The 13726-nt window shown below is 49.1% G+C and overlaps 1 protein-coding gene across 1 annotated transcript; it reads left to right on the forward strand.

Moving 5' to 3' along the window:
* The first annotated feature begins 1531 nt into the window (after nucleotides 1–1531).
* Nucleotides 1532–12224, forward strand: TRAPPC3 (trafficking protein particle complex subunit 3). Its single transcript, XM_077837938.1, has 5 exons — nucleotides 1532–1674; nucleotides 6561–6658; nucleotides 7156–7255; nucleotides 8627–8809; nucleotides 9389–12224. The coding sequence occupies exons 1-5, from the start codon at nucleotides 1633–1635 to the stop codon at nucleotides 9506–9508; spliced, it is 543 nt and encodes a 180-aa protein (XP_077694064.1). The 5' UTR covers nucleotides 1532–1632; the 3' UTR covers nucleotides 9509–12224.
* The last annotated feature ends 1502 nt before the right edge of the window (nucleotides 12225–13726 follow it).

Below are 13726 nucleotides of genomic sequence, written 5' to 3' on the forward strand. Positions count from 1 at the left end.
GGAATAAGGTGAATTGGCAGAGTTGTGTAAGGTCCTAGGATTGGAATTGTAGGAGGGCTGCAGGTCAGGAATGAAGGACATTGGAAGAGAGGTGTGGTGAGCCTGCATGTTTAGCAGCTGGAAGCAGGTCTGGGTTGAAATGAATCAGTGAAGTCTCTTTCACTTCTCTCCCCTGTAGCTTTCCTGAGCTGTCTCTCCTACCATACAAGGACATACTCAGCTACAAAAATGAAAAGTTTATATTTCCTGTCAGTTTCCAAACCCACTTCCAAATGGGCCTCCTGGTTTTCAAAGGTTTCCCTGGATTTGGTCTTCCTTCACTTCTCCCAGCTCTCTGAATTTACCCCTTATAGCTGTGCTCCTCCAACGCACTCCCTGCTCCCCTCCAATTACCATCCCCCCCTTGGACCCTCTGCTTCCCCACTCTATTCTACCACGGGGACTCTTCAGTGAGCTTCGCTCTTTCACTTGCACTGCCCTAAGTCGCAAGGAAACAATGACACACTTTATATGTTGTTCTCTAAGTAACGTAAAACAGTCGCTGCACTTTGAGGACTCCAATCCATGTTGATTCAGATTTAACTGCAAACAAACCGCCCTCTTTTTGTGAATTGCCTCTTGCCAGTTGCAAGAGCGACTGTGGAATGACACTGGTAGCAGCAGGAACATAAACACACTGTCCCACGGTTGCTAGTGCCGCATTCACGCGGGGGAACTGACACCTGCGTGAGACCTGAGTGCTTGAGGGGCCGCAGAGCTGGTTCGCTCTGTGAGCGCGTGTTTTGTGCCTGCATGTTAACTTAGCAGCACGCGGGGTCCAGGGCGGGTCTCGCCCTGCGGAGTTTCATATGGAACAACAGGGCCCCCCTCAGCCAGACAGGTGCCAGCCATGCCCGCCTCCCGGTCGCGGGGAGCTCCCCGGCTGGCCTGCCAAAGGAGTGTAATCCCAGCCAGGAGCCGGGCGCCCCTGTGCCCTCTCTGCAGGGGGCTCGCGGCCCGGCCCCCGTGCTGGGGAGATGGTTCTGCCCCACCTGGCGGGGGGCACTGACCCCAGCCCGGCCAGACGGACACGCCCAGCCCCTGGCGCGGCTGCCCACGCTCCAGGGCCCGGGCCAGGCTGGGTGCAGGCCCGGGGCCAGGCGCCACCCCACGTCCCGAAGGCCACAAGCAGGGGATGCAGCTGCCCCCCCTGCAGCCTGCTCCCCACGTGCCACCTAGAGGCCAGGCTGGCCGTGGCTGGGCATGCTGGGGATTGTAGTCCTTCCACCCTGAGCCCGCGCAGGGCATGCCGGGAGCTGTAGTCTCCGCAGCCCCCTGTTCTCCCAGGGCATGCTGGGAACTGCAGTCGAGTCAAGCGCTGCTCTCCCAGGGCTTGCTGGGGGTGGAACGTCTCCCTCCCCTTCCCCTCTCGTTCCCAGCATGCCCCGAGGGCGGCGCGCGGTGCCTTGTGGGGGCGGTAGTTCTCCGGGCGGAGAGGCCGCGCTGGGGTGGAGGAGGCGCTGGGTTCGAGGGGACTCCAGTTCCCGTCATACCCCGCGCCAGGCCCTGCCCCGAGGCTCTGCGGGAGGCTGCCGGCTGAGCGGGTCGGAGGGTCTGGGCCGGGCCGGGCCGACGCACACCGGGCTGGGCAGGATGTCGCGCCAGGCCGGTCGGGGCACCGAGAGCAAGAAAATGGTAAGTGGGGGCGGGCGGGGGCTGAGGAGAGCTGTGGGGGTGGGGGGCCTGGAGTGGGGGGGGGGGCGGTGTCCGGCCCGTGGGGGGTGGAGGGCCTGGAGTGGGGGGGGGGGCGGTGTCCGGCCCGTGGGGGGTGGAGGGCCTGGAGTGGGGGGGGGGGCGGTGTCCGGCCCGTGGGGGGTGGAGGGCCTGGAGTGGGGGGGGGGGCGGTGTCCGGCCCGTGGGGGGTGGAGGGCCTGGAGTGGGGGGGGGCGGTGTCCGGCCCGTGGGGGGTGGGGGGCCTGGAGTGGGGGGGGGGCGGTGTCCGGCCCGTGGGGGGTGGGGGGCCTGGAGTGGGGGGGGGGCGGTGTCCGGCCCGTGGGGGTGGAGGGCCTGGAGTGGGGGGGGCGGTGTCCGGACCGTGGGGGGTGGAGGGCCTGGAGTGGGGGGGGGCGGTGTCCGGCCCGTGGGGGGTGGGGGGCCTGGAGTGGGGGGGGGCGGTGTCCGGCCCGTGGGGGGTGGGGGGCCTGGAGTGGGGGGGGGTCGGTGTCCGGCCCGTGGGGGTGGAGGGCCTGGAGTGGGGGGGGCGGTGTCCGGACCGTGGGGGTGGGGGGGCCTGGAGTGGGGGGGGCGGTGTCCGGACCGTGGGGGTGGGGGGGCCTGGAGTGGGGGGGGGGCGGTGTCCGGACCGTGGGGGGTGGGGGGCCTGGAGTGGGGGGGGCGGTGTCCGGCCCGTGGGGGGTGGGGGGCCTGGAGTGGGGGGGGCGGTGTCCGGCCCGTGGGGGGGGGGCGGTGTCCGGCCCGTGGGGGGTGGGGGGCCTGGAGTGGGGGGGGGGGCGGTGTCCGGCCCGTGGGGGGTGGGGGGCCTGGAGTGGGGGGGGGCGGTGTCCGGCCCGTGGGGGGCCTGGAGTGGGGGGGGGGCGGTGTCCGGCCCGTGGGGGGCCTGGAGTGGGGGGGGGGCGGTGTCCGGCCCGTGGGGGGTGGGGGGCCTGGAGTGGGGGGGGGCGGTGTCCGGCCCGTGGGGGGTGGGGGGCCTGGAGTGGGGGGGGGGCGGTGTCCGGCCCGTGGGGGGTGGGGGGCCTGGAGTGGGGGGGGGCGGTGTCCGGCCCGTGGGGGGTGGGGGGCCTGGAGTGGGGGGGGCGGTGTCCGGCCCGTGGGGGGTGGGGGGCCTGGAGTGGGGGGGGGCGGTGTCCGGCCCGTGGGGGGTGGGGGGCCTGGAGTGGGGGGGGGCGGTGTCCGGCCCGTGGGGGGTGGGGGGCCTGGAGTGGGGGGGGGCGGTGTCCGGCCCGTGGGGGGTGGGGGGCCTGGAGTGGGGGGGGGGGCGGTGTCCGGCCCGTGGGGGGTGGAGGGCCTGGAGTGGGGGGGGGGCGGTGTCCGGCCCGTGGGGGGTGGAGGGCCTGGAGTGGGGGGGGGGCGGTGTCCGGCCCATGGGGGGGGGCCTGGAGTGGGGGGGGCGGTGTCCGGACCTTCGGCAGGTTCCCAAGCGGTTCTGAGATGGGGTGAGCTGGGGGGATGAAGGGGCCTCTGGGCCGGTGCCAAGCTGCTGGCAGGAACCCGGCTCATCCTGCCGGGCACGGGGAGTTTGTGCCATCTGTGAGTCTGGGGCATCCCTAAACCTCTGGGATGCCTTAAATTCCTCCCCCCCCGCCCCGGATCCCTGCAGTGTCCCCCCAACGTGTACCCTGCGGTGATGGAGGCTGCTGCTGTGGTGTTCGGAGCTCAGTGGTGGATGTTCTGTGAGCTAATATTAGGGGCTTGTGTTAATGTTTATGTGGGGAGTTATCTGGCTTAAACCACAGCTATCCTAATCCTTAGAGCAACACCCACAGTGTAAGGAGCTGAAGAAATGCTGTGTGGTAATAGTGCTGCAAAGTCCTGGCTTCCTTAGACTAAGAGCAGGAAGGCTCTCTTTTTTCATGTTTTTAGAAATGTGCCTTTGAACTGCACAGTACATATCACACGTTGCCCTTCTGAAAAGGTTAGGCCACATTTGGGTCTTGCCTGTCTATAATCTTATTCCGTGTTACCACTCCAGATGACACTAGGAGATGAACACAGCTGTGTTAGGCTGTATCCGCAAATAGAACAGGAGGACTTGTGGCACCTTAGAGACTAACAAATTTATTTGAGCACAAGCTTTCATTAGCTACAGTATGCATCCGATGAAGTGAGCTGTAGCTCACGAAAGCTTATGCTCAAAAAAATTTGTTAGTCTCTAAGGTGCCACAAGTCCTCCTTTTCTTTTTTTGAAAGATATGAGGAGCAAAGGTATAGAGCTTAAATTTCAATGTGAAGATAAATGGAGCCAAGCTCATCCATCCTTGATATAACAACTCCATTAAGTCACAAGTAAATGTGGCTCGTTGACTTAAATAGGACTTCAGTCATTGATGTTATTTTCTCCCTCAGTCTTTTCTACACTAGGATGAATATCTGTTGCAGTTTGCAGGGTTCAGCAATGGGTGCAGATGCTGAATTTGGTTTGTCTGTACTCGGCAGTAATTGAGCTCCATCCGTTGCAGATCCCCTTTGTCGGCCACTGACTCCATTTTTTCTTGTGTGGACATGGCTTTTGTGTTTAAGGCATTGGATTTGTTTAATTAGCATTCAAACACTCTTGTTACCACAGTAGTAGTATGCTACTGAAGATTGTACAAAAGGCCAAGTAAACTTAGATTAATTTTTAACTTGCTGTGCTTTCATATATAAGTGAGAATGAAATACAAAAAGGCTATTTGCTGTAAAGCTGATAGGCAAATTGAGTCTACCAAATTATGTAAAAACCAAGCATTGATCTACAAGTCAGATCCCTGTGACTTTAGGTATTTTTAAATTGTATAGGTGCATTGACTATAACATTTGAACATTACTAAATGGCATCATCTAGCCACTTCCCTTCAGTTGCTGGCTCCTTTTATACACTTCTTTCAGATTGATAGCAGTAGATGAAAGCTTGATGACAGGATGCAGTTAATTTAAACACTTTGGACTGGTAACAGCTGGATTTTCTCCATCTATTCACACACTGCTCTGTCCAGCTGCCAGGCATGTGACTTCACTAAAATGATATGGTTCCTTAACAATAATTTAACCTTTTTGGCATGTTGGTTAATTTTTTCCCCAGGTTCCTGACTATACCAGCTGAGTTAAAGGAGTCTTCTGTCCTGTCCTTTTTGAGTAATATAAACTGAGAGCATCTTAATCTTTGACTTTCAGTGATGAATTTAGCATTGTAAATGCTAAACAAAGAATATATGCAAGCTGTATAGAGCTGTAATTCTAGTGGCTTTCCTGCTGGTTTCGCTAATTCTTTTTTTAACCAAACAGGAGAGTCTAGATGTGTATTCTCTCCAATTGTTGACCTTGTTAATTAACATTAGGTCTTAATGACAGGACAGAATACTCTATAACTTCTAACAAATCCAAGTTCTACTCCTTGAGTGATTCCTTCCTGTGTTTCAGACTTGGCTGTGTGTGAACTTGTTCAGAATGTGGTGTGATCAGTTTGTCTCACTTAACTCTGATGTTGTCTCTTTTCCCTTCCGTTCTGCCTGCCTGCTGCTTTCATTCTGTAGTATTGGTATTTGCCATTCATTTCACCTTCTGCATCTATGCATCTCATGGTAGGTGATAGGCTACTTAATTTGAGACTAGACTTTCCATGATATTTCTAACAGCTGCAAAAAATGAAACCCAAAGTCTTAAATATTAAAAATAACGTGTCTCCTCAAGTAATTACATTTATTTCAGATAATGTGAAAAACTAACTTTCGTGTAGATTCTTTGCTTTTATTTTTCAGTCACTTAGGAGAGAATGAATTTGTAATCAATTGCTGTTCTGATTAATGGCTGCTAAGAAAACACTAACCATGTCTTAATCACTTTGGGCTCAGGAAATATAGTGGTAGCAGCTGTGAGAGAGCGTCTGTTCTTTTATTCATCTTCTGTGTGATTCTGGCACTTGTGGAAGAACAATAATCTTGATTAGAATTGTGCATAGTGGGTACAGCTGCATTGCATACCAGTGTACTTCAGTCCTGACCTGAAACAGTCCCTGCTGTTCCAGTCCTGGTCTTCGTGAGCAGATATAGCCTTTTGTGCTAAATTATGTGCTGTGGACAAATCACCTTGGGGGCTGGGATGTAACTACCATACTGACAAAAAATAAATAAATCAGTTTATGAATGCAGGTGTTTTATGTTCTAATGAAGGGAACTGCATGTGGAATCTGAGAAGTACAATGCAAACGTGACACAGGGAAAATATGGATAACAGAGGTTGAGGGCTTTTATGGGATAGGTACACTATCACCTCTGTAAAAGTCACCAGTCCAAATCTAGTTCACATTGCTAGTAATTGTAAATGGTTGCAATGATAGTGATTATTTGGTGCTCTGTATGAAACGACTTGGAAGTCTCACTCCAGTTCTTAATGGCGTGTTCTGATTATGATCTTGAGACACTAATTGGTAGTCCACCAGAGAGGCTAAGGATTGAATGACAATGGAGATTGAACAGCCCTACAGATGACTCCTTCAAGTCAGGGCTGGACACATTAGTGGGGAGTGCAGTGTGTACTGGGTGCAGTGCAGGGGAATGTGCTTTGCCTCTGCCCATGTGGTTCATATGCTGGAGATGGAAGATTTCTGTCTCTGGGGCAGTTTGTTTATCACCTTTGAGCAGCACCCCAAAGATTTTAAAATATACTAAAGTTTACTGTTAGGTTAAAGTTTCCTTAAAATATGAAATCTGGGACCTCTCCAGAGTTGGTGTAGTAATTGATTCCTTTGAATCGGAAGCTTTCTGGCCCCCTCTCCAGGCCAGCTAAAGTAAGGTGGGAACAAAACCCAAAGGCGCCCAGGGATTTTTCTGCCCAGCTGATGGTAAATTCCTTTTGAATCTGTTTAGAGCTCGGAGCTCTTCACTCTGACCTATGGAGCTTTGGTCACTCAGCTGTGTAAGGATTATGAGAACGACGAAGATGTCAATAAACAGCTTGATAAAATGTAAGTTAACATGTTGGAGTTTGAGTCCTTTGGGAAAGTTTGTAGTAGGCAGAACTGTTTAAACTGCTGTTTCTTATTTTCTGCACCCAATCCAACTGGCAGACTGAACACTGTTCACTTGTGGTTTTTTCAGAACTTACAAAAGGAGGGGAAAATATTTTGTTTTATCTCTTCACATACTAGTTTCAGAGAACAGTTTAATGCATAGATTTAGAACAGGGGTTCTCAAACTGAGGGCGTCGTGAAGTTATTACATGGGGGGTCGTGAGTTGTCAACCTCTACCCCAAACCCCGATTTGCCTCCAGCATTTATAATGGTGTTAAATATATAAAAAGTGTTTTTAATTTATAAGGGGGGTCTCACTCAGAAGCTTGCTATGTGAAAGGGGTCACCAGTAAAAAAAAAAAGTTTGCAAGCCACTGATTTAGAACATCTTCCTGGAGCTGAGCTGTGCTGTTATAATTCTATAGTTTGCTGCTGTTTTGTGCATTGACAGGGGCTACAACATTGGAGTTCGGCTAATAGAAGATTTTCTGGCCCGGTCCAATGTAGGAAGATGCCATGACTTCCGGGAAACTGCAGATGTGATTGCAAAGGTAATCCTCCAAGTACAGCCTTGCATGCCTTTACCAGTGCTGGTCCTATGCATGTCCCAGCACCATAGCCAGGCTGTTCATGGACTGTTAAGGTGAACAGCTTCTGATTTAGAGTGAGATAATGAATGGTGCACCAATAGTATTCTAAAATGTATCTTGTGGCTTCTTGCTTCCTGAGCTTAACTAGAGACTTTGAAATCATTTTGTATCCAAACTAGTTTCCTGAATAGGGGTGTCATAACCATACAGCTAAGGGTAGCCTAGAATTCCTCCTTACCTGTAAGGGGTTAAGAAGCTCAAATAACCTGGTTGGCACCTGACCAAACAGGACCAAGGGGGAAAGAAGATACTTTCAAATCTTGTGGGGGGGTAGAAGGCTTTGTTTTGTGTGTTCTCTTGGGAAGCAGAGAAGCATCAGGTCAGGAAACTCCTTCTCCTATAAACCATCCTAAAAGTCTCTCATATTACAAAAATTGTAAGTAAAAGCCAGGCAAGGCGTGTTAGATTATCTTTTGTTTTGCTTGTGAATTTTTCCTTTGCTGGAGGGAGGTTTATTCCTGTTTTTTGTAACTTTGAAACTAAGCCTAGAGGAAGTTCTGCTGCGTTTTTGAATCTTTTGTTACCCATCCTGATTTTACAGAGGTGATTTTTACCTTTTTTTTTTTAAATAAAATCCTTCTTTTAAGAACCTGACTGACTTCTCTATTGTCCTAAGACCCAGGGGTTTGGGACTGTGATCACTTTGTAACCAGTTAGTTATATTATTCTCAAGCCTCCCCAGGAAAGGGGGTGTAAGGGCTTGGGAGGATATTTTGGGGGAATAGGAACGCCAAGTGGTCCTTTCCCTGATTCTTTGTTAAATCACATGGTGGTGGCAGCATACCGTCCAAGGGCAAAGAATTTGTGCCTTGGGGAAGTTTTAACCTAAGCTGGTAGAAATAAGCTTAGGGCGTCTTTCATGCGGGTCACCACATCTGTACTCTAGAGTTCAGAGTAGGGAGGGAACCCTGACATGGGGAGAAAATAACCCAAGGAAATGGAAACTGCTCTGAATTAGGCAAAATCTGATTCAGATAGTGTTCTTGGATTTTTCCCTTTGGGGAGGGAATATTGCTCCCCTCAATTTCCCCACCTGTGAGAAGGGGATAAAATTAACCTACTAACAGGGCTAGTGTGTGCCTTTAGGTGCTCTCAAAAATCCAACCCAAGGAAGTTAGGTCCCTGACTTCTCTTAACTTTCAATGGGAGCCAAGGATCTGATTTCCTTAGTAAATATTTGCAAAGCTCATTAAGATTCTTTGATGACCAGCGTCAATGGGAAATATTACCGTTTGGGTCACTTGCTTGTCTCTGCTCCATGTAACTCAATAGGTGGCATTTAAAATGTATCTGGGCATCACCCCGAGCATCACCAACTGGAGCCCAGCAGGCGATGAGTTCTCCCTCATCTTGGAAAATAACCCTCTGGTGGATTTTGTGGAGCTGCCTGATAACCACTCATCTCTTATTTACTCCAACCTCTTGTGTGGGGTGCTGCGAGGAGCCCTGGAAATGGTGAGGCTTCCCTTCTCTCCTAGGAAGGGTGGTGGAGTTGTGGAGATCTTGGCTGGAAACGAAAACATGGAGCCTTCTGCAGGCATTTCAACCCCCTTGTGCAAGTTTGTGGTCTTCATGTTTTCTCTTGCTGTGAATCTATATCAAGAGCAAAATAGAACTGGAGGAGCCAGTTGGCTGGTATTGTCCAAAGGGAGGGGTCTGTGCTGAGTAAAGTTTATAACTCTGCCTCAATTAATGGGGGAGTGTGTAGATGCCCTGGAGATAAGGGTTAGCTGGATTCTGTCTTCTGGAAGCAATGCAGAGTTCTGAAGGGAATCCCAACCGTTGCTCTTGTTGGGAAGTCTGTCTGTCTAGGGAATGATATGGCCCCATCCCAATAGTATCTGAGTGCCAATGGCGTAGGGGGACAAGCCTATGATCTTTGATAGAGTAATTAGTGCCCTTTCTAGGACCCCATATGATATGTCCTGTCCTGTGTCTTGGATCCCCTATCTTAAGGGGTGGACAGCTAATAGGGAAGCTTTTAGTTTAACTTCATAGCAACTTTCCTTTTGGTTTTTCTTCTCTGTCCCCCAGGTTCAGATGGCCGTGGATGTGAAATTTGTCCAGGATACGTTGAAAGGAGATGGCGTCACAGAAATACGAATGAAATTTGTTAAGCGGATTGAAGACAATCTCCCGGCTGGAGAGGAGTGAGCCACAGCGCAATCTCCCAAAGGGACTGGAGGGACCAGCTGCTGTGGCCTGTTGCGCTTGTCATGGATTCATAGGGATTTAGTGCCCCCTTTAAATTCCTACTCCTAAAGACTCACTGACTGTTTAAGTTGATACATTTCCATTTTCCATGAGACAACTCTCTGGGTTACTCTACTTATACCACAGGTTCATTCTAAAGATTTTCACAGGGTGGATAACTTTTTCATACAACCCTCAGAGACTCTTTCTACGCTCAGTTTTTAGCTGGATATTTGGCTGTGTGCAAATGTCTGCTCCTTAAATGCTAAAAGATCTCCAGGCGTTTCAAATATGGGACTGAGTTTCATAACCAACGTTGGAGACCGAGCACAAAGAGAACCCACCATGGGAGCTGTTATCTTTTTGAGACACATGCATTCCTCCCACTGATGCTTGTGAGGGCTATGCTAGGCTAGCAGATGGAGGGGGTGCAGCCTGTGACTGACTGGCTAACACATGTATGTAGCAGCAAAGAATGAAGCATATAAAGTGAAAGCAATGGGAGTGCCTAATGGAGCACACAGTAGGTCCCACTCTTTCCAGCTGTGCCTCTTCTTACTGAGGACACAGTGTCTTTTGTTAAAACTCTGCAATAGGCTCATGGTATGAAAAAGTGATGGCAGAGCACTTCAGACAAGCCCTTTTTATCCAAAATAAAGCATGGGGGCTTTTCAGTGCAAATGATATGCTTCCATTTGGGGTAATCGTGCTCTTTGGTGAGAGGGATTTGGTGGCAGAGAAAACTTCTGGTTTGTCAGGGACTGTATTTGAGGGTCAGCAACATCAGGCTCTAAGTTCATTTTGCAGAACAGAAATTCAGTTGCCATATTAGAACACCACATCTCTCGCACTAGTCCTGTGAACACTTCCAGTCTCTGCTTGGAAAAGTAGCCCTGGTTAGTTTGCTATGAATATTTGGTACTGAAGCATTTGTTATTAAATACTGTTCTCCAAAATATACAATGAGATACTGCACTGATCTCAGTTTCTTACTCAAAGCAAACTACTCCTAACTAATTCTGAGTATAATAGTTAAATACACATAAAATTCAAACCTCATTATTTTAAGGACTAGCCAGGGAAGCCTGCCTAGAGTGTAGTATCCTAACGGGAGGCTGGGTGCCTTCCTTTAGAGGAGAATGGTATAAAGATGAAGAGCATAACCAGCATCTCAGGAGATTCAAATTACCTGGATCCTCCTTTTTGGAGGCAAGAATTTTCAGTTTTTCTCCCACAACAATGCTGCTAGGAGCCAGTCCTGTGGAACAGTGTTGTCTGGGTATATTGTGCTATGGTGGTGGTCTGTTATGTGATAAGGTTTATAGGGGGACAGGTAAATTGCATGATGATGCCCTGAATATTTTTAATGGAAAAAATAAATTACAGTGGCTGAAATGCATCCAGCATTTCACAGTGTATACAGCCTGAATTTCACTTCCCCTGTCTGGCAATATCTAGATATCAAATCTAAACAGTAGAAAGTACTAAATGCATTTCAGCCAATGTAATTCCACTTTCCTGCTGTGATGTAGAAATACTGCACAGTGTGAAATGGGGCTTTGGTAGTTTCTGTTGTGCATAGTTAGATTAAAATAGAAGTTTCCACATTATTTTAATTGGTAAGATGCAGCAATTTATATCCTCTGCTCTTGTTTAGAAATAACTAAATGAATTGAAGTAGTGTTATTGGGTCTAAGATAAACTAAGAGGCTGGAAAATTCACCCCTTTTGACACTTTATTCAAATGGAAAATTCAGTTGAACATTGCAAAGTGCTTGGAGGATGAAAAGCATTTAAGTGCAAAGTTGTAAGAGACAAATTTTAACAGGCATTTTCAAAATTAACTCTTCTGGGACATGAGTTGTGACTACCTTAATGTCAGCCTTAGCCAGGAAATCGTGGACCTGACTCTGTAGACAAAAGTCCCCTTTTATCTGTAGTTGGGAGATGTCTCCAAGGTGAAGATGATGAGCACACACTGAAAGATGGTGTGAGTGAAGCTTGAGCTGCTGCCACCTCTGCTGTATCTGTTCTAGGGATAGACCCTGCAGGTCTGTCACCTTTCACTAGCCTGAAATGCCCTTTAGTCCACTTCTGTAAAATCCTTTGCTGGGTAAGTCTGTGACCCTGAAAAGCTCCCCCTATCTGAGTCACCATTTATCTTGGCGTTCAGTGCAATTACAACTCTGAGCAAATCCTGCCTTTTTCCCTTGATTCCTGAGGGGGAAGATAGGTATGGCTATGAAGTGAAATACAGTCACCAAGTTCATTTCACCCAGCCAGTGGGTTGCAGAAGGGTTTGAAATGGAACTGTCTAGATTGTGAATGCTCTTTCTATGTATTGGTCCATCTGTGGGATGCCAGTTCCTGTTTTGAACATTGAGCTGTCTGGAATGTCACCCATTCTGGAATTCCTGCCTCACCCAAATGAATTCTGATAGCTACAGGAGTTGAATACCCATAATGGTATCTTGCAATTCACCCTTAAGGGGGCAGTAAGAGTCTATATTCAAAGAGTTGCATTGACAGAGCTGATGGCTCTGTTTGTCTATTGGGTGTAGGGTGGTGTTTCAAAGATGTGTAAGGATCACTCATTTGTTTCCCTTTATTGGTGCTTGTAAACCATTTTAAGGCTGCATTTTAAAAGCCATTACATTAAAAAAAATCCCAATGATGACTTTTCAGTGGTGGTCTGATCCTTTCAGTAAAGTCTGGGAAGGGGCTGAGGTGAGCATGGATGTGGCATGCTTTCTTGGGCTGACAAGGTGATAGGAGTGCTGTAGAAAGAATGTGTTCGGCCGTGCGGGCACATGTGTGGTGGGAAGGAATTTCAACAGTGGCAACTGAGAAACAGTAATGATTGGTTATCTTAAAGGAAACGTGTGTAATTCTTCTTGCCCAGAAAGATGGTAGCTTGGAGAAGCTTTTGTGTGTGGATCCCAGACTCCTTGCTGGGTCACATTAGGGCATGGCAGAAACTGTTTTCGCTCACTCAAGAACTGGCATTCTGGCAGGGTCATCCTCTCCAATATGCATTCCATGTGCCCGTGCCGGGCAAACATACTCTGCAAAACAGTCACTAACTTTACAAGTGGCTCCTTTGTACTGGAAATTTACACTAGGAAAATGCCTTGGCTATACTGCAAGGAGAGAATCTAGCCCTTATCCCTCCCACTGCCTCTTTTTGTTCAGTCTCTTTAAAGAAATGACCGGCCTGCTGGCTAGATGCACTATGACTATTTGCTGTACTAAACCTCTTTAATCTTAGTTCCGGGTTCAACCTTTTTGATGCAAACAGTGCTTTGCTCCTTCTGCCTACAACCTGCTCCTACACTTATGGCCCAAATAGAATTTGCTGAACTATAAATGAAGGTAACTTCACCTGGAAGTGATGCAGAAAACTTTCTCCCACACTAAACAACACAATGTGAGCAATGGCGAAATAAGGCTGAGGTGGGCAAATGGATGCCTGTAGCCACAGGTCCTAAAAGGCAGCAAAAGGCAGGTTGTGATGCACTTACTAGCTCGAAGATACTAATCTTAGAGCTGCAGGAATGGCGATGTAGCTGACAGAATAATTTACAGTGAATACTGTTCCTACTAGAGGAACTAGGCTTAAAACTGATTTAAGATGCTTCCATTTGCGATTGAGTGACCTGTATTTCTTTTCCCAAAGAGGTCCTGTAAATGTGTGAGATTTGCAAGGAATTGAACGAAAGCGGAGTTAGTGGTTGGTTAGAGGAAACATGCCGTCCGTTTAAACGGCAATAGATACCCAGTGACTGAGGGACCCAAATTCTGCTTTTGAGCAGTTTGTCTAATTCACTAAGTATATATCACTGTGTTTAAAACAACTTAAAACCCATCTCAGCATGGACACCTTTTACTCTCAGCTGAGTTTTCAGCCTGTAGGAAATCTCGTCTGCAAGACTGTATTGGGTAGGATTTTTGCCGAGGGTTCTTTGCTGGAAAAGTTTAGTGCCAAACTGTAACGAGGTGGCCCCGAGAACTATGCCACACACCTGCCAGCAGGTGTCTCCAACCATCAAATGTAGCAGCACAGAGGCAGTTTCAGAATGCATTCAATTGGCTGCATAGCCATGTCCGAATGGATACAGTACGCTGGGTTAGTGTCATACTGGTGACACAAGCTGTATAGTGGCATGAGTCATTTTCAGT

The sequence above is a fragment of the Eretmochelys imbricata genome, chromosome 19, assembly GCF_965152235.1.
Source record: "Eretmochelys imbricata isolate rEreImb1 chromosome 19, rEreImb1.hap1, whole genome shotgun sequence".
Taxonomy (NCBI): domain Eukaryota; kingdom Metazoa; phylum Chordata; order Testudines; family Cheloniidae; genus Eretmochelys; species Eretmochelys imbricata.